Source organism: Ornithorhynchus anatinus, chromosome 1 (assembly GCF_004115215.2).
Source record: "Ornithorhynchus anatinus isolate Pmale09 chromosome 1, mOrnAna1.pri.v4, whole genome shotgun sequence".
Taxonomy (NCBI): domain Eukaryota; kingdom Metazoa; phylum Chordata; class Mammalia; order Monotremata; family Ornithorhynchidae; genus Ornithorhynchus; species Ornithorhynchus anatinus.
The window spans coordinates 161238665-161265969 of NC_041728.1; the positions used below are offsets into that span (position 1 = coordinate 161238665).

Here is a 27305-nt window from a genome sequence, read left to right on the forward strand (position 1 = left end):
CACAAGCCTAGAAATCAGAGGACCTGGATTCTAATTTTATTCAGGCATATTTATTGAGCGCTTACTGTGTGCAGAGTACTGTACTAATCCCACCTCTACCACTTGCCTGCTGTGTGACTTTGGTCAAGTCACTTAATTTCTTTGTGCCGGAGTTTTCCCATCTGTAAAATGGGGATTCAACACCTATTTCTCCCTCCCCCTTAGACTGCAAACCCAATGTGGGACTGGAATCATGCCAAATTTTTTTAAGGTATTTGTTAAGCATTTACTATGTGTGAGGCACTAGGATAGATACAGCATAATCATGTTGGACACAGTCCATGTCCCACATGGGGTTCACAACCTTCATCCTCTTTTTACAGATTTTTTTTAAAGATTTTACAGATGGAGTGTGAAACATCCATGGAAATTATAATGGAAAGAGCACAGGACATGGTCAGAGGTTTTATCCTCTGCCCTGTCACTTTTCTGTGTGTGATCTCAGAATATCACTTAAACTTCTCTTTTTTTTCTTTTTTTTAATATTTGTTGTCATTACTGTACACTTAAACCATACTAAGTGCTGGGGTAGATATAAGCTAACCATGTTGGACAGAGTGCATAGCTCAAATGGGGCTCACAGTCAACCCCCATTTTACAGATGAGGCAACAGAGGCACAGAGAAGTTAAGTGACTTGCCCAAGATCACACAGCAGACTATTCACTAGATCACGCTGCTTCTCTGTGCCTCCGTTTTCTCATCTACAAAGTGGGGATCCAACACCTGTTCTCCCTCCCACTAAGACACTGAGCCCCATGTGGGATCTGTTTAACTTATATCTAACACAGTGCTTAGTACAATGCTTGCCACATAGTAAGCACTTAACAAATATCACAATTATTGTTATCACTACTATCATTACAGATGAGGTAATTGAGACATAAAGAAACAGAGAAACTTGCCCAAGATCACACAACAGACTAGTGGTGGATTCAGAATTAGAACCCAGGGCCTCTGACTCCTACGTCCATACTTTTTCCACTAGGCACACTGCTTCCCTGCTTATATTCTAATCTGCTTATACTGTATTTGTACAAGAACTTAGCCCAGTGCTTGGCCCATAGAAAGCAGGTAACGATTACTACAACTGTTATCATTAATTTTCTGACATATATCATGGCTAAAGGTACAGATTTTAATCTGTTGTCTAAATAGGAAATTACCTCTAATAAGATCTGAGAGCAAAATCAATGCTCAGTTAAATGATCAATCAGAAATAAATGAGAAAGTTCTCACATTATTACATTGAAATCAATACAAAAATTGTACAGAACTTTAGGCGGATATTGATGAAAATGCCCTACCTCAAATGCCTAATTTGGCATTAATAAGGTAGAAAACACACTTTTCACATTTTTTCTGAAGTTTTTGCTTAAAGAAATCAGCAGTATCATCTATTCATTCTTGTTCACGATCTAAATACTACTATGGTGAATTTCACAGAAGGCATTACATACAAAATCATTTCTGCTCCCCACTAGGAGAGTTTAGAGTGTAGCTATATTTCATTATGCTCGAATCCTTGTGCTAAGTGATTTAGAGGGATTTTACCAAGTGATCTTCATGATAAAGAAAACAACCTTTCATTGACTTGCCACAATTGTGGAAAACTGTATTTTTTTCTCTTAATGGGGGAAGCACTAAGGGATTCATTCTTACTATTATTTATAAAGTGCTTCCTATCTTTCAAGGACTATACTAAGTGCTAGGATAGCTATAAGACAATCAGATCAGTCAGTGATCCACTCTCTGAGGAGATAGGTAGAAGAGATAATTCAAATGAGGATATTGAGCCCCTGAGAGGCTAGGTATCTTTTCCAAAAAGCAGGTTACTCCCAGGCAGAGCTGGGCCTAGAACCCTAGTCTCCTGACTCCTACCCTCACATTCTTTTCACCGGACAAGCTATGATAAAAACTATGGAGTAAATTGGTTTCAAATTTTATAATCTCAGAATATATCTCAGAATACCAGACATCAGTTCCCCTATGATCTAAGACTTTCAAACTTATAGAGCAAGGTCGTTAGAGACAAAGCAGAGCAGAACTCATAGCAAAATGGTATAATGTTCTAAAATAGAGCCTTTAAAATCAAAATGTTTGTTCCAGAAGAAGCAGAAACAGTCCCCTCAAGAAGGTATCTTGACCAGTCTTTATATCCAATTAAGCCTGTCAATCTATGTCTTAAGAGAAGCAGCATGGCTCAGTGGAAAGAGCATGAGCTGGGGAGTCAGAGATCATAGGTTCAAATCCTGGCTCTGCTGCTTGTCAGCTGTGTGACTTTGGGCAAGTCACTTGACTTCTCTGTGCCTCAATTCCCTCATTTATAAAATGGGCATTAAGACTGTCAGCCCCACATGGGACAACCTGATCACCTTGTATCCTCCCCAGTGCTTAGAACAGTGCTTTGCACATAGCTGGTGCTTAATAAGAATAATAATAATAATGCTGGTATTTGTTAAGCACTTACTATGTGCCAAGCACTGTTCTAAGTGCTTAACAAACACCATCATTATTATGATTATTATTAAATCAATATAGTTCATTTCACAGTTCTGATACATTAATAAGAATAATAATAATGTTGGTATTTGTTAAGTGCTTACCATGCTGCTTCTCTAAAAAAAAGTGTTTGTTAAGCGCTTACTATGTGCAAAGCATTGTTCTAAGCACTGGGGTATACAGGGTAATCAGGTTGTCCCACATGAAGCTCACAGTCTTAATTCCCATTTTACAGATGAGGTAACTGAGGGTCAGAGAAGTGAAGTGACTTGCCCACAGTCACACAGCTAAGTGGCAGAGCCAGGATTTGAACCCATGACCTCTGACTCCCAAGCCCAGGCTCTTTCCAATGAGCCACGCTGCTTCTCTAAAGCTTATCATTTAATATAATATAAAAATGAAAAACCTCTTGGTACCACTGTTTGAAATATTCTTTTCTAATTAGTTTTTTTTTTTAAATCAGGTTTTCTAAATATATCCATCTTAGTCCATTGATGGTAGAATATTAGATGTTCACTGATTCCTAGACTTTGGTAAATTGAGTAGAAAATCATTTAAAAATTCCTAAAAAGAAAGTATATATATTTCATATCCCCCCCTCAGGGTCGTACCTGGAGAATTTCCAGTACTCTACCAGTCTCGACTGCATGAGAGGGAGTCAAGCAGAGGCCTGTCCATTCCATTCCTAGCTTGGGCAGTGGCTAGAGAGTGGAAGGCAATCTGCTACAAGTCAAAAACTCCCCTGTGCTGGGCAGCAGCAACATGGGAGAGAGTCGAGGGCAGAGACTCAAGATGACTGCATGGAAGGAGGCAGTGGTAAACACTTCTGTATTTTTACCAAGAAAACTCTATGGACACACTCCCAGAAAGATTGCGGAATGGAGATGGGGCATTCTGGAAGTAATGTGCCCATGGTGTGGCTGTGGGTCGGAGACATATTGACAGCATAAGACAACAAGACAGTATTTCATATATGTGTATTCATGTATTCATGTACATGTTCAAGAGAAAAGACACAAACATCCCAAGTGGAATTATTCATCCTTTTCACCAAAGAGTCATGACGATGACTATGTATTACTAGTTAAGAGATAAATGGATAACTATTTTCTCTCAGTTTACTTTGAATGAGTGGAGCACAGATTAATTATATGAAACAGCAGTCAGCATGCAGTGGTTAGTAGAGATTCCAGGTTAAATTCCCTAGAGAAGCAATTAACTTTGGCTGAAGATAAAAAATACGTTGTTTGAAAGGTTTGAAAGAGCGCGATTGTGAAATGATTTTTTCCCTCTCTTATTCTCATTATTGTTCAAACTTAGGTACCTTGTCTGACCCAGTCTTTGTTATGAATTCTGTGCTTTAACGTAGTGCAGCATTTGTGATATCCAGAGACCAATTCTTCCCAATTAACAGTCATAGTTGTCTCATCATCTTCAGAAGATGAAGCAGGCCTCTCAAACAAGGAAATAAGGGCAGAGGTGAAAGAAATGGCATGAACCTGTGAAAGAAAAGATTGATAAAGGAAAAAGAGGTGTGTGAGAAAATACAGCATTAGGACTCTGTAGTTCATAAATTGAAAATATGCAGGTATTTACATTTTGATCACATCCTCCAGATTTTGTATTAAAAGAACCAGGAGGTTGACATGTTAAAAAATACTTGATTAAATGGTGTGGAAAAATTCAAGCAGAGAGTACATAGTTCAGTACTTGTTTATGCTTGCAGTTATAAATGCCTAGAAAAAAAACAATTTAGAGTATCCAATTGGGACCAGCTACACAGAAAGGTTTTATAAAGAAGGATGTTAGCCTATAAATATTATCCTCAGTGCTCACGTCTAATGGATTAGACATCCATTGTGACACAAGATTAACAAATGATTTGGATCCAAACTGAACAAATCATCAGGACAATTACAGAGAAGAAGGTCTTATGCTAGCAGTGGAAGGAATTGTAGCCTAATTCATCTCTTCTCTCCTGTGAACTTCAATGACTTTAGGATGTAGCATGGGCTCCATTATGCTCTGCTCATTGTCTGCCTTTAAAATTATGTTTCAATTGTAGTCGGGCTGTATGGCTGAAAGCAGAAAATAAAAATCACCTCACATTGAAACTTTACAACTCACCTGTCCAGATATATCCCCAAAGGTCAGAATGGATTCATTGGCATCGTGAGGATTATACCAATAGTCCATGCAGGAGGGTGTGCCCTTCAAGCCATGTAGTTTATACTGGCAAGAAAACCCTTCTTTGGAGAGCATATCGTAGAAACAAATCTCTTTGCTTGTAAAAGCCACGGCTATCTGCAGCAGCAGGAGCCAGAAAGAAATATAACATGGTAAATCAGACAGTCCAATTTCAACAAAGCCAAGTTACTTCTCCCTTCCTGAAGAATGGTGATTCCCTTAAAAAAACGGTTTCTATGTATCCTTCCCCCTCTCCAGAATTTGGGTTTGCTTGGACCAGTTGAGCTGGGCCACTGGATGGAAGCTGCGAAGGTTAGGATCCTCTAGACTGTAAGCTTGTTGTGGGCAGGGAACTTGCCTACCAACTCTGTGCTATCGTACTCTCCCAAGTGCTTGGGATACAGTGCTCTGCACTCAGTAAGAGCTTAATAAATGTGATCGATTGATTCCAATAAAGCTGTTTAAAGCTGCTGTTCCCGGGCCTGTGGATATGAACTCATATCCACAGGTGCCGGCTTTGACTACCATCTCTACGCAGATGACACGCAGATCTACATCTCCGCCCCGTCCTCTCCCGCTCCCTTCAGGCTTGCATCTCCTCCTGCCTCCAGGACGTCTCCACCTGGATGTCGGCCCGCCACCTAAAACTCAACATGAGCAAGACTGAGCTCCTCATCTTCCCTCCCAAACCCGGTCCTCTCCCAGACTTCTCTATCACCGTCGATGGCACGACCATCCTTCCCGTCTCTCAGGCCCGCAATCTCGGTGTCATCCTTGACTCGTCTCTCTCGTTCACCCCACACATCCTATCCGTTACCAAGACCTGCCGGTTTCACCTCTACAATATCGCCAAGATCCACCCTTTCCTCTCCACCCAAATGGCTACCTTACTGTTACAGGCTCTCGTTATATCCCGGCTAGATTACTGTGTCAGCCTTCCTCCCTTCCTTCCTCTCTCGCCCCGCTCCAGTCTATTCTTCACTCCGCTGCCCGGCTCATCTTCCTGCAGAAACTATCTGGACATGTCACTCCCTCTCTTAAACAACTCCAGTGGTTGCCTATCAACCTCCACTCCAAACAAAAACTCCTCACTCTAGGCTTCAAGGCTCTACATCACCTTGCCCCTTCCTACCTCTCCTCCCTTCTCTCTTTCAACCACCCACCCCGCACGCTCCGCTCCTCTGCCGCCCACCTCCTCACCGTCCCTCGGTCTCGCCTATCCCGCCGTCGACCCCTGGGCCACGTCCTCCCGCGGTCCTGGAACGCCCTCCCTCCTCACCTCCGCCAAACTGATTCTCTTTCCCTCTTCAAAACCCTACTTAAAACTCACCTCCTCCTATAGGCCTTCCCAGACTGAGCTCCTCTTCTCCCTCTACTCCCTCTGCCACCCCCCCTTTACCTCTCCGCAGCTAAACCCTCTTTTTCCCCTTTTCCCTCTGCTCCTCCACCTCTCCCTCCCCATCCCCACAGCACTGTACTCGTCCGCTCAACTGTATATATTTTCATTACCCTATTTATTTTGTTAATGAATTGTACATCGCCTTGATTCTATTTAGTTGCCATTGTTTTTACGAGATGTTCTTCCCCTCGACTCTATTGCCATTGTTCTTGTCTGTCCATCTCCCCCGATTAGACTGTAAGCCCGTCAAACGGCAGGGACTGTCTCTATCTGTTGCCGACTTGTTCATCCCAAGCGCTTAGTACAGTGCTCTGCACATAGTAAGCGCTCAATAAATACTATTGAATATGAAAGTAGTGAGCCTGGAAACCTGTAGATCTACCCTGGCCAGACAGCATCATTGTGCGTGGCTCCAAAAGGATCAGAAAAATTGCAGCCAGCACAGAGGAAGAGGAGGTATAAAAGGATGGGCAGCTCCTTATAATAATATTAATAATGTTGGTATTTGTTAAGCGCTTACTATGTGCAGAGCACTGTTCTAAGCGCTGGGGTAGATACAGGGTAATCAGCTTGTCCCACGTGAGGCTCACAGTCTTAATCCCCATTTTACAGATGAGGTAAGTGAGGCACAGAGAAGTTAAGTGACTTGCCCATGGTCACACAGCTGACAAGTGGCGGAGCTGGAATTCGAACCTATGACCTCTAACTCCCAAGCCCAGGCTCTTTCCACTGAGTCACACTGCTTCTCTCTTCCTCCTCTTCCTTCTCTTCCTTCACCTCCTGTTCCTTCTTGTTCCCTGTATGTTCCTTCTTTTTTTTTTTATAATGACACTTGTTAAGCACTTATTATATTCCAGGCATTGTACTAAGCACAGAAAAGCAGCGTGGCTTAGTGGAAAGAGCAAGGGCTTGGGAGTCAGAGGACGTGAGTTCTAATCCCAGCTCCGCCACTTGTCTGCTCTGTGACCTTGGGCAAGCCACATAATTCTCTGTGCCTCACTTACCTCCTCTGTAAAATGGGGATTAAGACTGTGAGCCTCATGTGGGACAACCTGATAACCCTGTATCTACCCCAGCGCTTAGAACAGTGCTCCGCACATAGTAAGCGCTTAACAAATACCAACATTATTATTATTATTCCACGGGCTGAAAGCTATGACCATCTGCAAGCTGCAGGATCCATCCACCACTCTCCCTGCTCCCAATTCCCAGGGCTCAGCTGCATGGGAAGGACTCTGACCCTCCTCCGGGACACCAGGGTTTTCACAATGTCCTGCTCCAGCCCAGCGATGGACTTGACCACCAGCAGCGAATCTTCCAAATTTCTGGAACATTTCGAAGGTCACCTGGGTGGCCGCTGCTGTGACTCTTATGACAGTTGTCCTGAGCTATGTGGAGTCTGCTGCTAGCTTCATTTTTCCCATCTGCTTTCTCTGTTATAGCTTTATTATCCTTTCCATATATGTCACCAACACCTCATCTCTCCCCTCATTCTTAGATTGTCAGCTCTTTGGGGCTAGGACTGTGTCTATATCTCTCGGTGTATTTCTTTCCCAGGGTTAAGTGCAGTGATTTGCGTATAGTAAGAACTAAATAAATACTATTACCACTATAACTATTATTCTCTGCTTCCTTCCTCTGAACAAAGTGTTAGGAGACTAATGTACCCTGCAGATCACTTGCGAATTCGAGAATTCCCTCCTGAGGTCATGACCATTGACTTTAGGCACTCGATCAGCTCTCCCCTTCCTACAAAACCCACCTCATCTTCCACTACAACTCAGCCTGCGCACTTCACTTCTCTAACAGCAGCTTACTTACTGTGTCCTGATTTTGCCTCTTTCACTGCCAACCCCTTGCTTACGTCCTCCCCCTTTCCTGGAACTCTCTCCCCCTTCATATCCATCATTAAATCCTGTTTGTCCCACCTTCACAACCACTAAAATCCGCCCTTTCCTCTCCATCCAAAATGCTACTACATTAATACAATCACTCATCCTCTCCTGCCTGGATTACTGCATCAGCCTTCTTGCTGACCTCCCAGCCTATTGGCTCTTCCCACTCCAGTCCGTGGCTCATTTTTCTACAAAAACATTCAGTACATATTTCCCCAATCCTCAAAAATCTCCAGTGGCTATCCATCCATCACTGCATCAAACAAAAACTCCTCAAGTCTGACAGACGATTGCTCTCCCCAACTTCAAAGTATTTCTGAAGACCCATTTCCTCCAAGAGGCCTACCCTGACTAAGCCCCCCTTTCCTCTTCTCCCACTCCCTTCTTCGTCGCCCTGACTTGTTTGCTCCCTTTTCTCTTCCCCCCTCCCAGACCCACCGCACTTGTGTATAAATCTGTAATTTATTTATTTACATTTATATTAATGATTCTTCTCTCCTGCCCTTCCCACCCCAGACTGTAAGCTCATTGTGGGCAGGGAATGTGTCTGATTGTTTTATTCCACTCTCCCAAGCACTTAATACAGTGCTCTGCACACAGTAAGCGCTCAATAAATACAATTGAATGAATGAATGAATGAATGAATGAACATCCAACAGGCCACCACTCTCCCAATCATCAAAGCCTTACTAAAATTATATCTCTTCCAAGAAGCCTTCCCTCATTAACCTCTCATTTCCACATCTTTACAGCATTTCCTTCTGTTTTTAACTGTGAGCTTGAGTCTGTGCCCCATAAACACGTTGATACTCACCCCCACAGCAGTTATGCACACATCCTTTTACACTGTTCTTTCCCCTATCTGTAATTTATTTTAATGTCAGCATACCCACTAGACTGAAACTTCTTGAAGGCAGAGATCATGTTTGCCAACACTATTATATTATCTCTCCGCAAGCACTTAATACACTGTTCTGCACACAATAAGCACTCAGTAAATACCATTAGTGGTTATTTAATCCTGTCAAGGCCAGACATCTTTACTCTGATGTCATGACCACCCACAGAGTCATCACTTGATCAGGCTCACCCTGGTTCTAGGCTCTTATGTCTATGATATTCTGTGGTATATGAAAATGTCTATAGAAATTCATTCAATCATCTTTCTTGAGTGCTTATTGTGTGCAGAGCTTTGTACGAAGTGCTTGGGAAAGTACAAGAATAAACAGCGACATTCCCTGACCACAACAAGCTCACAGTCTAGAGTAGGGGAGACAGACATCGATAAAGATAAATAAAATCACATTAGGGGCTGGGAGGTGAGAAGAGCAAAGGAATAAATATAATTACAGGCATGTACATAAGTGCTTTGGGGCTCGGAGCGGGGAGAGCAGAGGGAGCAAATCAAGGAGAGACAGAAGGGAGTGGGAGATGAGGAAAAGTGGGGCTTAGACTGGGCAGGTGTCTTGGAGGACATGTGCCTCTATCTGCTACTGCTTTCCATTGGGTACTAATTTAGTAAGCTAAAGCTTTAATATCCTGGACCTTAACACCAACACATTTTATAAATCTACAATTTATTTAAAATAATACATTTTGAAAATTTTATACCTTGTTTACATTTTCCAGAGACACCAGGCTGGTCACCCACAGGTCCTTAAGCTTGACAGTGTCCATAGAGATGTGAAGAGTTTCTTGCAAATTTAAATTCTCTCCCCAAACTCCTAGTAAGCCATCCTTACTGATAGTCAGGTAACGATTGAAGCTTTTTAAGAAAATTACTTTCTGAATGGTGTCTTTGTGGATCAGTGGGAGGAATCTGAGGTCTGTCCACTGAGGGACCACAGATAATTTTGCCTGCTCATCTTTTTCGTAAAGATCCAATAGAATAAACGAGGTTAGTTTGTCCCAGTTAATGTAATCATCTCGAGCCGTGTCTACTTTATCAAACAGTTTTCTGTATTTCTCCTTCGTGCCATGGCCTACAGCATCCAGCATTCTCTCCGTGAATTCTTCTCTGGTCATGCACACTGGTTTGTTTGGCCCTGAGGACTTCAAAAATGACAGTTTGAGACAAAATATATTGTGTCGCTCTCCTTTCTCTAGCACTGTTGCTTGAATTTGCAGGACAAATGACAAATAGTTTAGATTCAGGGAACGGCTCAGTCAAGAGATACGAAGTAGAACAACTTCAAGAACTCTGTGTGCCGTCCTTAGAGCTCACAAAAGCATTTGACTCCTTTGTTACATCTGGCTGCAGGTAACCACTGGAGAACTTTGGTTGTTCTGAATAGTGTATCAGGATCCTAAAATTACTTCACAGCAATTTGGCTAGTCACATAAAAAATGGGAAGCCCCTGCCAGATTCCTTCCCCATCGCTGTCAGAGTATGGGTATGCTGTATCTGAGGTCTAATTTTGGTGCAAACTATTCTATACAACCATTATGAAGAAAACAATGAGCAATCTGGAATTTAATATCAAAATGAGATTCTTGTTCTTTCAAATGAACAGGCTGAACCATCCATAGTTCACGAATTTATAATGTACAGAGACCCATGATTCATTTTGCTTTTACTTCACTTTCCACTTCAAAAATGTAACTGACATGGGAGATTTTTAAAAGCCAGGATTTTATAAATTATGGAGATAAAGCATTAAATTGTACAATTTAAAAGCACATTTATTCTAAGTGTGCTGTAGAATTGTTCTTTGTTTTTGAAAAGCAGTAAATGATGACACTTGTTAGGAACTGAATCTCTTTCTAGGCATTTTGGTCTTTTCAATCAATTTGCTAATCAATCAATCATATTTATTGAGCCTTCAGTGTGTGCATTCATTCATTCAATAGTATTTATTGAACGCTTACTATGTGCAGAACACTGTACTAAGCGCTCAGAATGTTCAATTCAGCAACAGATAGAGACAATCCCTGCCCAATGACGGGCTCACAGTCTAATCAGGAGAGACAGACAGCAGAGCAAAACAGAACAAAACAAAAACAAGACAACATTATCACGATAAATAGAATCAAGTGGATGTACACCTCATTAACAAAATAAATAAAGGAATAAATAATATATACAAATGAGCACAGTGCTCACAGTGATAGGCGAGAACGGGGGACAGTGAGGAGGTGAGCGGCAGAGGAGCAGAGTGCATGGGGTGGGCAGTAGAAAGAGAGAAGAGAGGTGAGGTAGGAGGGGGTAAGGTGATGGAAAGCCTTGAAGCCCAGAGTGAGGAGTTTTTGTTTCATGCAGAGGTTGATAGGCAACCCCTGGAGGAGGGGAGTGACATGCCCAGAGAGTTTCTGTAAGAAGATGATCCGGGCAGCAGAATGAAGAATAGACTGGAGTGGGGAGAGACAGGAAGAAGGGAGATCAGAGAGAAGGCAAACACAATAATCCAGCCGGGATATTATGAGAGCTTGTACCAGCACAATAGCTGTTTGGATGGAGAGGAAAGGGCGGATCTTGGCGATATCGTAAAGGTGAGACCGGGAGGCGTTGGAGACGGATGGGATGTGTGGGGTGAATGAGAGAGCTGAATCAAGGATGACACCAAGGTTGCGAGCCTGTGAGACGGGAAGGATGGTCGTGCTGTCCACAGTGACAGGGAAGTCAGGGAGAGGACAGGGCTTGGGAGGGAAGATAAGGAGCTCAGTTTTGGACATGTTGAGTTTTAGGTGGTGGGCAGACATCCAGGTGGAGACGTCCCGGAGACAAGAGGAGATACGAGCCTGAAGGGAGGGGGAGAGGACAGGGGAAGAGATGTAGATTTGTGTGTCATCTGCATACAACAAAGGCAGTTGAAGCCGTGAGAGCGAATGAGTTCACCAAGGGAGTGAGTATAGATGGAGAACAGAAGAGGGCCAAGAACTGACCCTTGAGGAACCCCTACAGTTAGTGGATGGGAGGGGGAGGAGAAGCCCGTGAAAAAGACCGAGATGAATGGCCAGAGAGATAAGAGGAGAACCGGGAGAGGACGGAGTCCATGAAGCCAAGGTTAGATAAAGTGTGGAGGAGAAGGGCATGGTCAACAGTGTCAAAGGCAGCTGAGAGGTCAAGGAGGATTAGAATAGAGTAGGAGCCATTGGATTTGGCAAGAAGGAGGTTATGGGTGACCTTTGAGAGAGCAGTCTCGGTAGAGTGGAAGGAACGGAAGCCATATTGGAGGGGGTCCAAGAGAGAGTTGGAGATGAGGAATCCAAGGCAGCAAGTGTAGAAGACTCGTTCTAGGAGTTTGAAAAGGAAGGGTAGGAGGGAGATAGGACAATAACTGGAAGGGGAAGTGGGGTTGTCGAGAGAGAGTTTTTTTCAGGATGAGGGAGACATGGACATGTTTGAAGGCAGAGGGAAAGAAGCCACTGGAGAGTGAGTGCTTAAAGATAGAAGTTAAGGGGGGGAGGAGGGAAGGGGCGATAGTTTTTATAAGGTGAGTGGGCATGCAGAACACCGTACTAAGCATTTGAGAGAGTAAAGAATATAACAGAGTTGGTAGACATGTTCCCTGCCCACAGTGAGCTTAGTCTAGAGGGAGAGACCGTAATATAAATGAATGAATTACTGGTATTTACATGAGTGCTGCAGGGCTAAGGGTGGTGTGAATAAGGGATACAGATCCAAGAGTGACACAGTAGGGAGAGAGAGTAAGGAGAAAAAGGCTTAATTGGGAAAGATGTCTCCGAGGACATGTGACCTCCATAATACTCTGAAGGTGGAGAGAGTAGTGGCCTGATGCATATGGAAGGTGGGGGTTCCAGGCCAGAGCCAGGATGTGGGAGAGGAATTGGTGGTGAGATAGGTGAAATCAAGTTTCAGGGAGTAGCTTGGCATTATATGAGTGAAGTGTACTGGCTGGGTTGTAGTAGGAAAAGAGAGGTAAGGTAGGAGGAGTCAAGGGCTTGACTGCTTTAAAGACAATGGTAAGTTTTTCTGTTTGATGCAGAGATGGATAGGCATTCATTCATTCATTCAATCATATTTATTGAGAGTTTGCTGTGTGCAAAGCACTGTATTAAGCACTTAGGAGAGTACAATATAGCAACAGACACATTCCCCACCCACAGCGAGCTTGTAGTCAAGAGGGGGAGACAGACATTCATATGTATATATATATATAAATAAATAAAATACAGATATATACATATGTGCCCTGTGGATAGGAGGGATGATGAATGAAAGAAGGAAATCAGGGTGATGCAGAAGGGAGTGGGAGAAGAGGAGAGGAAGGCTTAGTCAGGGAAGTCTTCTTGGAGGAGATGTGCCTTCAATAAAGCTTTGAAGTTGGGGACAGCAATTATCTGCCTGATATGAGGAGGGAGAGCATTCCAGGCCAGAGGTAGGATGTGGGATAAATTACAGATTAGGGAAATGGCAGAGTATAAGGCTATAATAATAATAATAATAGTAATTCTGGTATTTGTTAAGCACCTACTATTTGCCAAACTCTGTTCTAAGCACTGGAGTAGATACAAAGGTAATCACGTTGTCCTATGTGGGGCTCACAGTCTTAATCCCCATTTTACAGAGGAATTAACTGAGGCACAAAGAAGTTAAGTGGCTTGCCCAAGGTCACACAGCAGACAAGTGGAGGAACTGGGATTAGAATCCACGTCCTCTGATTCCCAAGCCCATGTTCCTTCCATTAAGCCATGCTGCTTCTCATGGACATGAGTGTTGTGCAACTGCGGTAAATATCAACTGCTTAAGGAAATTAGAACTGAGCACAGAGTGTAAGCTCCCTCTGGACTGTAAGCTCACTGTGGGCAGGGAATGTGTCTGTTATATTGTACTCTCTCAAGTGCATAGAACAGTAGTCTGCATGCAGAATGTGCTCACTACATATGATTGATCAATTGATTGATAGGTGACATGAAGGGGAGGGCAGGTAGAGGAAATGAGGGTTTAGTCAAAGAAAGCCTCTTGGAGGGGTTGCAATCTAAGTAGGTCTTTGAAGGTAAGAGGAATCCTCTCCAAACTACTTGAGTGAATTGTCTACACCCACTGGCTCAAATTCCCCTCTTCCAATTTTCTCCTTGACTCCCTCCGATCTGGCTTCCATCCCTCTCACTCCACAGAAACCACCCTTTTAAAGGTCACCAATGATCTCCTTCTTGCCAAATCCAATGGCCTCTACTCCATCCAAATCCTCCTCGATCTCTCATCTGCCTTCAACACTGTGGACCATCCACTTTACCTGGAAACGTTATCCAACCTTGGCTTCACTGATTCTGTCCTCTCCTGGTTCTCCTCTAGTCTCTCTGGCCGTTCATTCTCAGGGTCCTTCATGGACTCCTCCTCCTCCTTATTATTATTATTATAGCCTTATACTCTGCCATTTCCCTAATGGACTCCTCCTCACCCCCCTCCTCAAAAAACTCCAGTGGTTGCCCATCCACCTCCACATCAAACAAAAACTCCTCACCATTGGCTTTAAAGCACTCCAGCACTGTGGGGGTCCCTCAAGGTTCAGTTCTCGGTCCCCTTCTATTCTCCATCTACACTCACTCCCTTGGAGAACTCATTTGCTTCCACTGCTTCAATTGCCATCTCTCTGCAGGTGATACCCAAATCTATATCTTCTTCCCTGTTCTCTCTCCTTCCCTCCAGGCTCCTCCTGCCTTCAGGACATCTCTACTTGGATGTCCTCGCACCACTTCAAATATAACCTGTCCAAGATAGAGCTCCTTATTTTCCCTCCCAAATCCTGTCCTCTCCTGAACTTTCCTGTCACTGTAGATGACACAACCACTCCTCTGCCTCCCATCCCCTAACCTTGGGGGTCCCTCAAGGTTCAGTTCTGGGTCCCCTTCTAATCTCCATCTACACCCACTCCCTTGGAGAACTCATTCACTCTCATGGCTTCAACCACCACTTCTATGCGGATGATACCCAAATCTACATACCAGGCCTGATCTCTCTCCAATCTCAAATCTCTTCTTGCCTTCAAAACATCTCTAGCTGATGTCTTTCCATCATGTCAAACTTAACATGCCCAAAACAGGGCTTCTTATATTTCCACCCAAACCCTGTCCTCCCCCTGACTTTGCCATCACTGTATACAGCACCACCATCCTTCCTGTCTCAAAAGCACATAGCCTTGGCATTATCCTTGACTCCTCTCTGTCATTCACCCCACATATTCAATACGTCACCAAATTCTGTTGGTTTCACCTTCACAATATTGTTAAAATCTGTCCTTTCCTCTCCATCCAAATTGCTACCACATTAATACAATCTCTCATCCTATCCCACCTGGATTACTGCATTAGCTTCCTTGCTGATCGCCCAGCATCCTCTCTCTCCTCACTCCAGTCCATACTTCCCTGCTGCCTGGATCATTTTTCTACAGAAACATTCAGTACGTGTCACCCCCCTCCTCAAAAAACTCCAGTGGTTGCCCATCCACCTCCGCATCAAACAAAAACTCCTCACCATTGGCTTTAAAGCACTCCATCAACTTGCCCACTCCTACCTCACCTCACTTCTCTCCAACAACCAGCCCGCACACTTCTCTCCTCTAGTGCTAACATTCTTACTGTGCTTCCATCTCACCTGTCTCACCACTGACCCCTGGCCCACATCCTGTCTCTGACCTGGAACACCCTTAAATCCATCAGTTAATTACTCTCCCCTCTTTCAAGGCCTTACTGAAGGCACATCTCCTCCAAGAGACCTTCCCAGACCAACCCCCAATTTTCCTCATCTCCTACTGCCTTCTGTGTCACCCTGACTTGTTAACTTTGTGCTTCCTTCCTCCCAGCCCCACAGCACTTATGCACATATCTGTAATTTTATTTTTTTATATTGATGTCTGTCTTGCCCCCTCTAGACTGTAAGCTCGTGTGAACAGGGAATGTCACTGTTTTTTGCTGTGCTGTACTTTCCCTAGTGCTTAGCATTGTGCTGTGCACACAGTAAGCACTCAATAAAGACGATCAAGTGCATGAATGAATGAGGGAGGAAGGAGTTCCAATTAATGTTGGTATTTGTTAAGCGCTTACTATGTGCCGAGCACTGTTCTAAGCACTGGGGTAGATACAGGGGAATCAGGTTGTCCCACGTGGGGCTCACAGTCCCCATTTTACAGATGAGGTAACTGAGGCACCGAGAAGTTAAGTGACTTGCCCAAAGTCACACAGCTGACAGGTGGCAGAGCTGGGATTAGTCAATCAATCAAACATATTTATTGAGCACCTACTGTTTTCAGAGCATTATACTAAGCACATGGGAGAGTAGACTACAACTATAAAACAGACACATTCCCTGAACTCAGTGAGCTTACAGTCTAGAGGAAGAGACAGACATTAATATAAATAAATAAATTATGGATATGCACATAAGTGATGATGATGATGATGAAGGTATTTGTTAAGCGCTTACTATGTGCCAAGGTCTGTTCTAAGCACTGGGGTAGTTACAAGGTAATCAGGTTGTCCCATGTGGGGTTCACAGTCTTAATCCCCATTTTACAGATGAGGTAACTGAGGCACAGAGAAATTAAGTGACTTGACCAAAGTCACACAGCTGATAAGTGGTGGGGCCAAGATTAGAACCCACACATCTGACTCCCAAGCCCAGGCTCTTTACACTAAGCATGTTGCATGCTGTGGGGCTGTGGGTGGTGAATAAAGCTAGCATGTCAGGGTGACACAGAAGGGAGTAGGAGAAAAGGAAATGAGGGCTTAGTCAGGGAAGGTCTCTGGGAGGAGATGTGCTTTCAATAAGGCACTGAAGGTGGGGAGAATAACTGTCTGTTGGATATGGAGAAAGAAAGAAAGAAAAGAGGGAAAGAAGGAAAAGAAGGGCTCCTAGCTAGATGAAGGACACGGGCAAGGTGTAGGTGGCAACATAGATGAGAATGAGGTACAGAAAGTAGGTTGGCATTAGAGGAGCAAAATATGCCGACTAGATTGTAGTAGGACATCTGTGAGGTAAAGTAGAAGGGAGAGAACCGATTGAAAGCTTTAAAGTTGTTGATAAAGAGCTTCTGTTTTATGTGGAGTTGAAAGGACAAGCACTAGAGTTTTGTGACAATTGGGAGATATGGACTAAATGTGTTTTTAGAAAAATGAATGGGCAGTAGAGTGAAATATGGACTGGGGTGGGGAGAGACAGGAGTCAGGGAGGTCAGCAAGGAGGTTGATGAAGTTGTCAAATAGAATATAATAATTGCTTGGAATAGTGTAGAAGCAGTTTGGATGGAGAGGAAAGGTCAGATTCTAGAAATGCTGTGAAGTTAGAACTGATAGAATTTAGTGACACTGAAAGTGTGGGTTGAATGAGAGAGATGAGTTGAGGAGTATGTCAAGGTTATGGGCTTTTGAGACCGGAAGAATGATGGTGCTGTCTACAGTGTTAGGAAAGTCAGGCAGAGGACATGGTTCGGGTAAGAAGATGAGGAATTCTGTTTCGCCCATGTTAAGTTTGCAGTGTCAGTGGGACATCTAATTAGAAATGTCCTGAAGGCAGGAGGGAATGTGAGATTCCAGAGGGAGAAGTCAGAGGTAGAGTTGGGAATCTACTGCCCCCCCTTCACCTCCTCTCGGCTAAGCCCCCTTTACCCCCTTTCCCTCTGCTCCTCTCCCTCTCTCTTCCCCTCCCCTCAGCACTGTGCTCATTTGTACATATTTTTATTACCCTATTTATTTTTTTCATGAGGTGTACTTCCCCTTCATTCTATTTGTTGCGATTAAGTTGTCTTGGTTTTCTCTGTCTCCCCTGTTTAGACTGTGAGCGCGTCAATGGGCAGGGATTGTCTCTATCTGTTACCAAATTGTACATTCCAAGCGCTTAGTACAGTGTTCTGCACATAGTAAGTGCTCAATAAATACTATTGAATGAATGAATAAATGAATGAATCATATACAAAGCAGTGGTAGTTGAAGCCTTGGGAGCAAATGAGTTCTCTAATGTATTAGGTGTAGGTGGAGAATAGAAGGGGACCTTGGATTGAGCCTTGAGCCACCACCACAGTTTATTCATTCATTCAATCATATTTATTAAACATTTACTCTGTGCAGAGCACTGTACTAAGTGCTTGGGAAATTACACTGTAACAATAAACAATGACAATCCCTGCCCTCAACAATCTCACAGACTAGGGGGGGAGGACAGACATCAATACAGGGTTGGGGGCCAAGTAGATGCCAGTGAAGGCAATTGAAAAGGAATGGCCAGAAAGATAGGAGAAGAACCAGGAGAGGATAAGGTCCGTAAAGCCAGGGTTAGATCTTTTTTCCATGAGAAGGGGGTGGTCCACCGTATTGAAGGCCGCTAAGAAGTTGAAGAGGATTAGGATGGAGTAGAAGCCATTGAATTTTGCAAGAAAATCACTGGTGACCTTAGAGAGCTCATATTTCTGGAGTAAAAGGGGTGGAAGCCAGATTGGAGGGGGACGAAGAGAGAACTGGAGAGGAGGAAGTGGAGTCAACGAGAATAGGCAACTTGTTCAAGGAGTTTGGAGAAGAGTTACATGTGTGATAGAAGAGAGTTGGGGCAATAACTGGATGGAGCTGTGAGGTCAAAGTTTTGGGGGGGGGGGTTGGTTTTTTTTTTGACAGAGGATACATAAGCATGTTTGAAAGCAGTATGGAAGGAGCCATTGGAGAGTGAGCAGTTGAAGACTACAATCAGGGCGGGAGGAGGAAAGGGAGCAAGTTTTTTGATATGGTGCAAAGAACACACCTTAAAAATTATCTGAGCATGATCACTGAGGATGTAGGAACCTCCATCCTGCCTTCAATTTAACACTGAAAGTGTTAAAATTCAAAATGGAAAAAACCCTGCAAAGATATAATGCCTCAGTAGCACCTAATTCAGTGTCCTGCATCTCTATGGGCTTCAATAAATGTTTGGTGAGGATAACCTTGTGGAAAATTGCTTTCATTGAATACTCTATATACCTCATGCTAGTATTAATTGTTTATTCCTCATTTTCATATTGACAAAATTATATATGAAAATCAAAGCCTATTTCATCATCTTTGATTCTCCTAGTATTACATTCCTATTTCTGGAAATAGAAAACTACTTTGAATGACACCTATTTAAAATGATTTTAGAGTTCAAGACTGCCAGATTGCAAACTGGACCCTTGGAGAATTTAATTTTCTGCCCTAGAATAGCAAAACTATTTGCCTAAAGAAGGATTTGTACACGTCAACATGAACCAATATCATAGTTTGAGTTTGAGTGTGAAGGTCAAAAGAAGAAAAGACAAGACTATTTTGGTGGTAAATAAACATAATGGGAGGAATATCAGGCTACCCTTGAAAAGCTAGTATTCGGAAAGATTGTGCAGAAATTCTTCATTCTTTTATCAAGTACAGGAGGTAGGTGACATTTGGTTCTAGCCCCCAAAAATGTGGGCCAAAAATAATGGCTTATTAAATAAAGAGTAGACAGATGGTGTGGCTGAGATCATGAGACTGGGAGTCAGGACATCCTGATTCGATTTCTGGCTCCACCTCTGGTCAGCTGTGTGACCTTGGCTGAGTCACTAAAATGATCTGTGCCTCAGTGGCCTTATCGGTGAAATGGGATAAAATAATTCTTCTACTTCCTTCTTAGATGGTGAGTCCTGTATGCTTCAGTATTATTTTTTATTCACACCAGGCTTGGCATAGCAGAAGCACTTAAGAAATATCTCGGGGATTCTCATTCATATTATCATTAGTAGTAGGGTTTTAGTAGTAGCAGAAATAGTATTCTATTAATCTATTTTGATGCTACTGATGCCTTCCTCAATGTCTTGTTTTATTGTCTGTCTCCCCTTTCTAGACTGTAAGCCCGTTGTTGGGTAGGGTTGGTCTCTATCTGTTGCTGAATTGTACTTTCCAAGCGCTTAGAAAGCGCTCAATAAATACGATTGAAGGAATGAATGAATAGTATTTATTAGGGTCTTACTATGTGCCAAGCACTATACTAAGTTCTGGAGTAGATATAAGATCATTAGGTCCCATTTGGGGCTCACGGTCTAAGAAGGAGGGAGAACTGGTATTGAATCCCCATTAATAATGATAATAATAATGGCATTTGTTAAGAGCTTACTATGTGCAAAGCACTATTGTAAGCGCTGGGGAGGGTACAAGATAATCAGGTTGTTCCACATGGGGCTCACAGTCTTAATCCCCATTTTACAAAGGAGGGAACTGAGGCACAGAGAAGTGAAATGGCTTGCCCAAAGTCACACAGCTGACAAGTGGCAGAGCCGGGATTAGAACCCATGACTTCTGACTCCCAAGCCCAGGCTCTTTCCACTGAGCCACACTGCTTCTCTAATGCTTCTCTCATTAGAAAAGCAGCATGATGTAGTGGATACAGCACGGGCCTGGAAATCAGAAGGTTCTAGTCCTGGCTCCACCACTTGACTGCTGTGTGACCTTGGTTAGTCACTTCATTTCTCTGTGCCTCAGTTACCTCATCTATAAAATGGGGATTGAGACCATGAGCCCCACGTGGGACAGAGGCTGTGTCCAACCTGATTTGCTTGGATCCACCGCAGTGCTTAGTACTGTTGCCTGTAAATAGTAAGCACTTAACAAATACCATAATTATTATTATTATCTTTCAAATGAGGTAACTGAGGTGCTGAGAAGTTAAGTGACCTGCCCAGTCAGGTTGGACACAGTCCCTGTCCCACATAGGGCTCACAGTCTTCATCCCCATTTTGCAGTTGAGGGAATTGAGGCACAGAGAAGTAAAGTGCCTTGCCCAAGGTCAGAGAAAAGACAAGTGACAGACTCAGGAGTACAACCCAGATCCTCTGACTCCCAGGCCTGTAAACCCATATTCTAGACTGTAAACCCGCTGTGGGCAGGGATTGTCTCTATTGCTGAATTGTACTTTCCATGCACTTAGTACAGTGCTCTGCACACAGTAAGTGCTCAATAAATATGATTAAATGAATGACTTTTTCTATTAAGCCAAGCTGCTTCTCAACATGTGTAAACTCATGGGACAAATGGCCCCCATCAACCCCACGGAGTCCTTCTGTTGGTGGGAGCAGTGCCCATGATCATCCAAATGATTCAATAATAATAATTAAAAATAATAATTATGGTATTTGTTAAGTATTTACAGTGTGCCAAGGACTGTTCTAAGCACTGGGGTAGATACAAGGTAATCAGATTGTCCCACGTGGGGCTCACAGTCTTAATCCCTATTATACAGATGAGGTAACTGAGGCACAGAGAAGTTAATGGCTTGCCCAAGGTCACACAGCAGACAAATGGCAGAGTTAGGATTAGAATCCATGTTCTCTGACTCCCGAGCCCATGCTCTTGCCGCTAAGGCACGCTGCTTCTCATACTATCAATGAGCACCTAGACAGCACAAAACACTAGACTCAGCACTCTTCTCTCCTCATCTTAGCCTGGAACTCCCACTGCCTTTATATATGCCAGTCCACCATTCTCTCCAAATGGGCCTGGGTGTCCAAAGAACCTGGGTTCTAATCCCAGTTCTGCCTTTTGTCTGCTGGATGACTTTGGGCAAGTCACTTCATTTCTCTTTGTCTCAGTTACCTCATCTGTAAAATGGGGATTGACACTGTGAGACCCACCTGGGACAGGGACTGTGTCCAACCCCATTTGCTTGCATCCACCCCAGTGCTTAGTACAGTGCCTTGCACTTAGCAAGCACTTAAATACCACAATTATTGTTATTATTATTATTATCATCAACGCCACTGATGAAACTGCAGAAGTGTGGCATAGGCCGTCAGGAAGCCAGCCCATTCCTAAGCCTTGTCCTTCAGTCCGCCCCTCTCCCCTCCCCATTCCCCTTACTCCCTCCCTCTGCCCGCCCCCTTCTCCTCCCCCCAGCACTTGTGCATATTCGTATATATTATTTATTACTCTATTTTATTAATGACATGTATACATCTATGATTCTATTTTTCTTGATGATATTAACACCTGACTACTTGTTTTGTTTTGTTGTCTCTCTCCCCCATTTAGACTATGAGCCCACTGTCAGGCAGGGATTGTCTCTATCTGTTGCTGAATTGTACACTCCAAGCGCTTATTACAGTGCTCTGCACATAGTAATCACTCAATAAATACGAATGAATGAATGAATGAATGAATGAATGGAATGGAACGGAACGGAATGGAATGGAGGTGGGCTGGAGTATGAGGTTACAGATGCATACACCGTCTACCCCTTTTTCCCCTCTCATTTCTCCTCTGTTCTTTTTCTCCCTCTCTCCTTTGCCATCTTCCCCTTGATCTCTTTCCTCTCTTCAGGCAGCGTCCCCTTTTCTGGGACCTTTCCTGTGAGTGCCTGGGCCCTGTTCCTCCTCAAATCAAGTTGGTTGCAGAGAAAGAATGATGGACATGGGAAACAGTGTGACCTAGTGGAAAGAACACGGGCCTGGGAGTCAGAGAACTTGGATTCCAATCTCTCCTCCCCCACTTGCTTGCTGTCTAAACTGGAACAAGTCGCTTAACTTCTCTGTGCCTCAGATTCCTCAACTAAAAAATAGGGATTTGATACCTGCTTTCCCTTTCTCCCTCCTATTTAGACTGTGAGTGGGAGAGGGATTCTACCCAACCTGATGAACTTGTATCTACTCCAACACTTAATACAGAGTTTGACATGCAGTAAGTGCTTAACAAATACGATAAACACACACACATAGAGCTCATGAGACCTTTACAAGATTATGGGGAAATAGGGCAAACACAAATACATAAACCACAAAAAAGTGAAGCAGAAATAAATATGAAAGACCCGTAAAAGAACCAAACATATAAACAGGTAATACTCAGTGGCACCAAAGGGATCATACAGAGACTGCATTCAGATGGAGTTAATCGGGAATGGTTTACGCCCTGCTCAGGGAAAGAATCTCTCCCTTGGCACTAGCAGACTCTGCAGGCTCCAGAAAAAAGAAATGATTTCTTTATATCCTTTAAAATTGAGCCAAGGAAGCTGTCAACTCTGGACGTGAGCTCCTGCCAGTCCTTTCCTAATAATTTCTCCATCTAGAGTGGGCACTGGGCCTAGGCGGCCTCTCTGGGAAGCTGCTTAACCACTGTATCCACCCGACTGATTTTTGTGAAGAGGTAGGGAGCCGGTTTTCTCAAGAGTTTCCTGGTGTCCTCCTCATCTAGGGTTCCCAGGCACAGTTGCATAGCCTGTGACAAGGAGCATCATTTCTAAAAGCACACGAATAGGAAAATATACCATCAGAAAAAATGTTCTCCCATTCCCTAACAGTATGCTGTTCAAAACATGGAGAGAAAATATGTGTAATGGGAGAAATGAAGGTTTTCTTTCCAAGTCAGTGCTAAATTGCTCACTTAATAATTCTGGCATTTGTTAAGTGCTTACTGTGAGCCAAGCACTGTAGTAATTGCTGAAGTAGATGCAAGAAAATCATTTCACATATTTACTAGTTGTTATACTGAAAAATGAGACTCTTATGGAAAATGCCATTATTACCACTTGAAACCACCTTATACACTTTTCACAGTATGAGGAAATTGATTTTTAATCTTATATTTATCTATCTATATATACGCATATATAGATAGATGGAGATGTTTAAAAATCTCTATAAAGTCGATGAAGGTTTTCGTTCCATGGTACTTCAGAAAACCTCCTTTTCATTGGAGAATCTTGGAATATTTAGCAAATGAAATGGCCACAAATGGGATTCCAAATTCTCTTTTGCCCTCAAACTTTCTTCTCTTTTTCCCTCAAACTTTCTTACACTACCTTTCCGACACAAATAACCAATTTTGTTTCCACATCTAGAGTATGATTACGGCTAAATTAAAAGTGCATAGCATTACCTCCTTCTCCTTGAAACAGTATCTAACCTTAGCTTCACTGACACTGCTCTCTCCCGGCTCTCCGCCTATCTCTCTGACTGCTTCTTCTCAGGCTTCTTTGCAGGCTCCTCCTCTGTCTCCCATCATCTGACAGTGGGGAGGTCCCTCAAGGCTCAGTTCTGGGTCCCCTTCTATTCTCCATCTACAACACTCCTTTGGAGAACTCATTTCCTCCCTTGGCGTCAACAACCACCTCTACGCAGATTATTCTGCCAGTCTTAATCTCTCACCTTCTATGCATTTCTCACATTTCTTCCTGCCTTCAGGACATCTCTACGTGGAAGTTCTACTGACACCACAAACTAAACGTGTCCAAAACAGAATTCCTTATCTTCTCCCACATAGCCAGCCCTCCGCCTTTCACATCACTACAGACAATACCACTGTCCACTACACCAATTTGTCATTGTCCTCAACTCATTTCTCTCATTCAACTCACATATTCAATCTGTCTACAAACCCTGTCAGTTTTACCTTCATGTCATAGCTAAAATCCACCCTTTTCTCTCCATCTCTCTCCAAATTGTTACCACACTGATTCAAGCACTCATTGTATCCCACCCTGACTACAGCATCAGCCTCCTCACTGACCTCCATGCCTCCTGTCTTTCTCCATTCCGATCCACACTTGACTCTTGCTTCTCAGATCATTTTTTCTAAAAACAATTTGGTTCAGTCCGTGTCTCTCCACTCTTCAACAACCTCTAGTGGTTGCCTATCTACCTCTGCATCAAACAGAAAATCCTTACCATCATCTTTAAAGTATTAAATCAGCTTGTCCCTTCGTATAGAAGCTGCATGGCCTAGTGGACAAGAGCATGGGCCTGGGAGTCAAAAGGACCTGTTTTGTGACTTTAGGCAAGTGATTTAAATTCCCTGTGCCTCAGTTCCCTCATCTGTAAGATGGGGATTGAGACTGTGAGGACTGTGTGGGACAGGGCCTGCATCCAACATGATTATCTTGTATCTATCCCAGTGCTTAGTAGAGTGTCTGACCCATAGTAAGTGCTCAACAAATACCACGATTATTATTATTAACTTACCTCACTGATTTCCTACTGCAGCCCAACCCTCACATTCAAGTCCTCACTGTGCCCTAACCTCATCTATCTCAGTGCCAGCCCCTTTCCCACCTCTTCCTTCTGGCCTGGAACTCCCTCCCCCTCCATATATGCTCGACCATCACCCTCTTCACAGCCTTATTAAGGTCAGAGATCCTCCAAGAGACTTTCCTCAATTAAGCCCTCCTTTTTCAGACTCCTTTTCCCTTCTGTTTCACCTAGGCACTTATATGTATACTGTTTAAGCACTTGATATCCACTCCAACCTCAGTCCCACAGCACCTGTGTCCATATCTAGCATTATATATTACATTATTTATTTATATTTGTGTCCGTCTTCCCCTCTAGCCTGTAAACTCATTTTGGGCAGGGAACATGCCTACCTACCTATTGTATTGTATTCTCCAAGCTCTGCACACAGTAAATATTCAAGGGATACTATTGATTGATCTTTTTATGTGGTAAATATTTACTCTACTGCTTCTTCTCCTTACTGTGACATTTAAACTAGCCTGATTTCCAGACATCAACTTCTTCTTATCTTCCTCGAATATTCCTGAGCTGTTTTTTACAAGCAGCATGTGTCCTGTCCATTAGAGCCTCTTTTGGGCCACCTTCCATCCTGGTCTGTCAGTTTACCTTTAAGAATGTGCAAGCAGGTTCCACACAGTTACTTCTGGTGAACCTGGGTTTATTGAATAAGTTCATCATTGGCTTGTGGATTTTGTAAGATTAAGACCTTCTGTAGCCTTGTATTGCTAAATTGTATAAATTTGTAAATACAAATTTACATATTACCTCAGAACTGAGCAAATAATTACTGATTTCAGATCCAGTCTCATTTTTGACGTTATACTTTTTTTGGTTAATAAAAGGAAGAGGTAGAAAATATATCTTGGAAAGAAATTGTGAAAAGGTTGAGGCGGGGAGGATATTTTGGGTTGATATTTTTGGTACCATTGAAGTTAGAACACAAAATGCCAAATGCTCAGTGATGGACAGCTGAGTGGAATTTTGTCAAGTCTTCACTGAAAATACAATTTTCACAGTGGCAATAAAATATGTGAAATCATCTTTCTTTTCTACTCATGAATATAAACTGTTATTTGCTCTGGGAAGGTTGATGATGAACCATTTACAAAACCATTGCTATTTGTAATTGGAATCACATGAACTTGGGTAAATAGGACAACTCACCTGATTCTGTCACCTTAGGTCCTCAGTTTAGAACCTCCTATAGAGTGGACATTCAGCAAGTATTCATAACAGACAATTCCTTTATTTCAAACTGCAGTCGCTTGTGATTTTAGGTTCGAAGATTCTTCCCAACCAATGTCAAAATCTCTGACTGTAAAATGAGAGTAATCGACTGTACTTGCTTGTAGGTCCCATTTAGTACAATGCTCTGTACATAGTAATCACTTAAGAAGTATTATTGATTAATTAGCAATAATTTGATTCCTTTGACCTATAAATAGTTGAGGATAGCTGAGTTGTGGGTATTGTTGAGAAAGGCATGATGTAAATTAAAATTACTTAGACTGTAAGCTCATCATGGGCAGGGAATGTGTCTACCGACTCTGCTGTATTATTCTCTCCCAAATGCTTAGTAAAGTGTTCTGCACATAGTAAGCAGTCAATAAATACCGTGGAAGATGATGAGGATGATGAAAATATTAGTCTGAATTTTTATATTCTAGTTTTAAGTTCCCCCTTTCAAGATGACACCTAGAGAGTTTCCAGTACTCTACCTTTCTCAGCTACGGGAGGGAAAGTCAAGCAGAGGCCCACCCATTCCACTCCTAGCTCCATCAGTGGCTAGCCAGTAGAAGGCAATCAGTTACAAGTCAAAACTCACCTGGCTGGGCAGCGGCAGCATGGGAGAGAGACAAGGGCGGAGACTCAGATTTACTAGGAGGAAAAAGGCAATGGTAAACCAGTTCGTATTTTTACCAAGAAACTCTATGGATACACTACCAGAACAACTGCAGATGGAGGTGGGGCATTCTGGGACAGACGTGTCCATGGAGCTGCTATGGGTCGGAAATGACTCAACAGCACGACAAGTTTTAAGTTATGCTTAATTTTCGATCTTTAACAGTGCTAAGAGCTTTTACCTATGTGGAAATAGATTCTTCAGACAAGGCTATCAACACTTCCTGGACCCTCACGTCTTGGTACAACAACTAATTGGCAGAATAACTTTCTTTGGAAACAAACTATCCTCCTTTTTCAGACCATTAAAATTCCTCAAGGTTTCTTTTCTCAAAATGTAAAAGTAGTCCCTGATGGAACTCAACCTACTATTTTCTCCAGAATCAGTTAGTTTTATCCACTATGATACTCCAAAAAAAAACAACATTTCTTCCTGAAAATCTGCT

General features: G+C 43.0%; 1 protein-coding gene and 1 non-coding gene across 2 annotated transcripts in view; one reads left to right on the plus strand and one right to left on the minus strand.

Annotated features, from left to right (window-relative positions):
* The window catches only part of WDR49 (WD repeat domain 49), a 156094-nt gene that overhangs the window by 95801 nt on the left and 32988 nt on the right, over positions 1–27305 (minus strand). The window contains exons 2-5 of the mRNA XM_039914527.1: positions 18148–18381; positions 9632–10072; positions 4667–4843; positions 3864–4038 (exon numbers count right to left, since the gene is read on the minus strand). Of these exons, the coding sequence (XP_039770461.1) occupies positions 3864–4038; positions 4667–4843; positions 9632–10072; positions 18148–18381 (1027 nt within the window). The remainder of the gene's footprint in view (positions 1–3863; positions 4039–4666; positions 4844–9631; positions 10073–18147; positions 18382–27305) is intronic.
* On the plus strand, positions 3133–3270 carry LOC114816225. Its single transcript, XR_003763991.1, has one exon. It is a non-coding gene; the product is annotated as a small nucleolar RNA SNORA7 (small nucleolar RNA).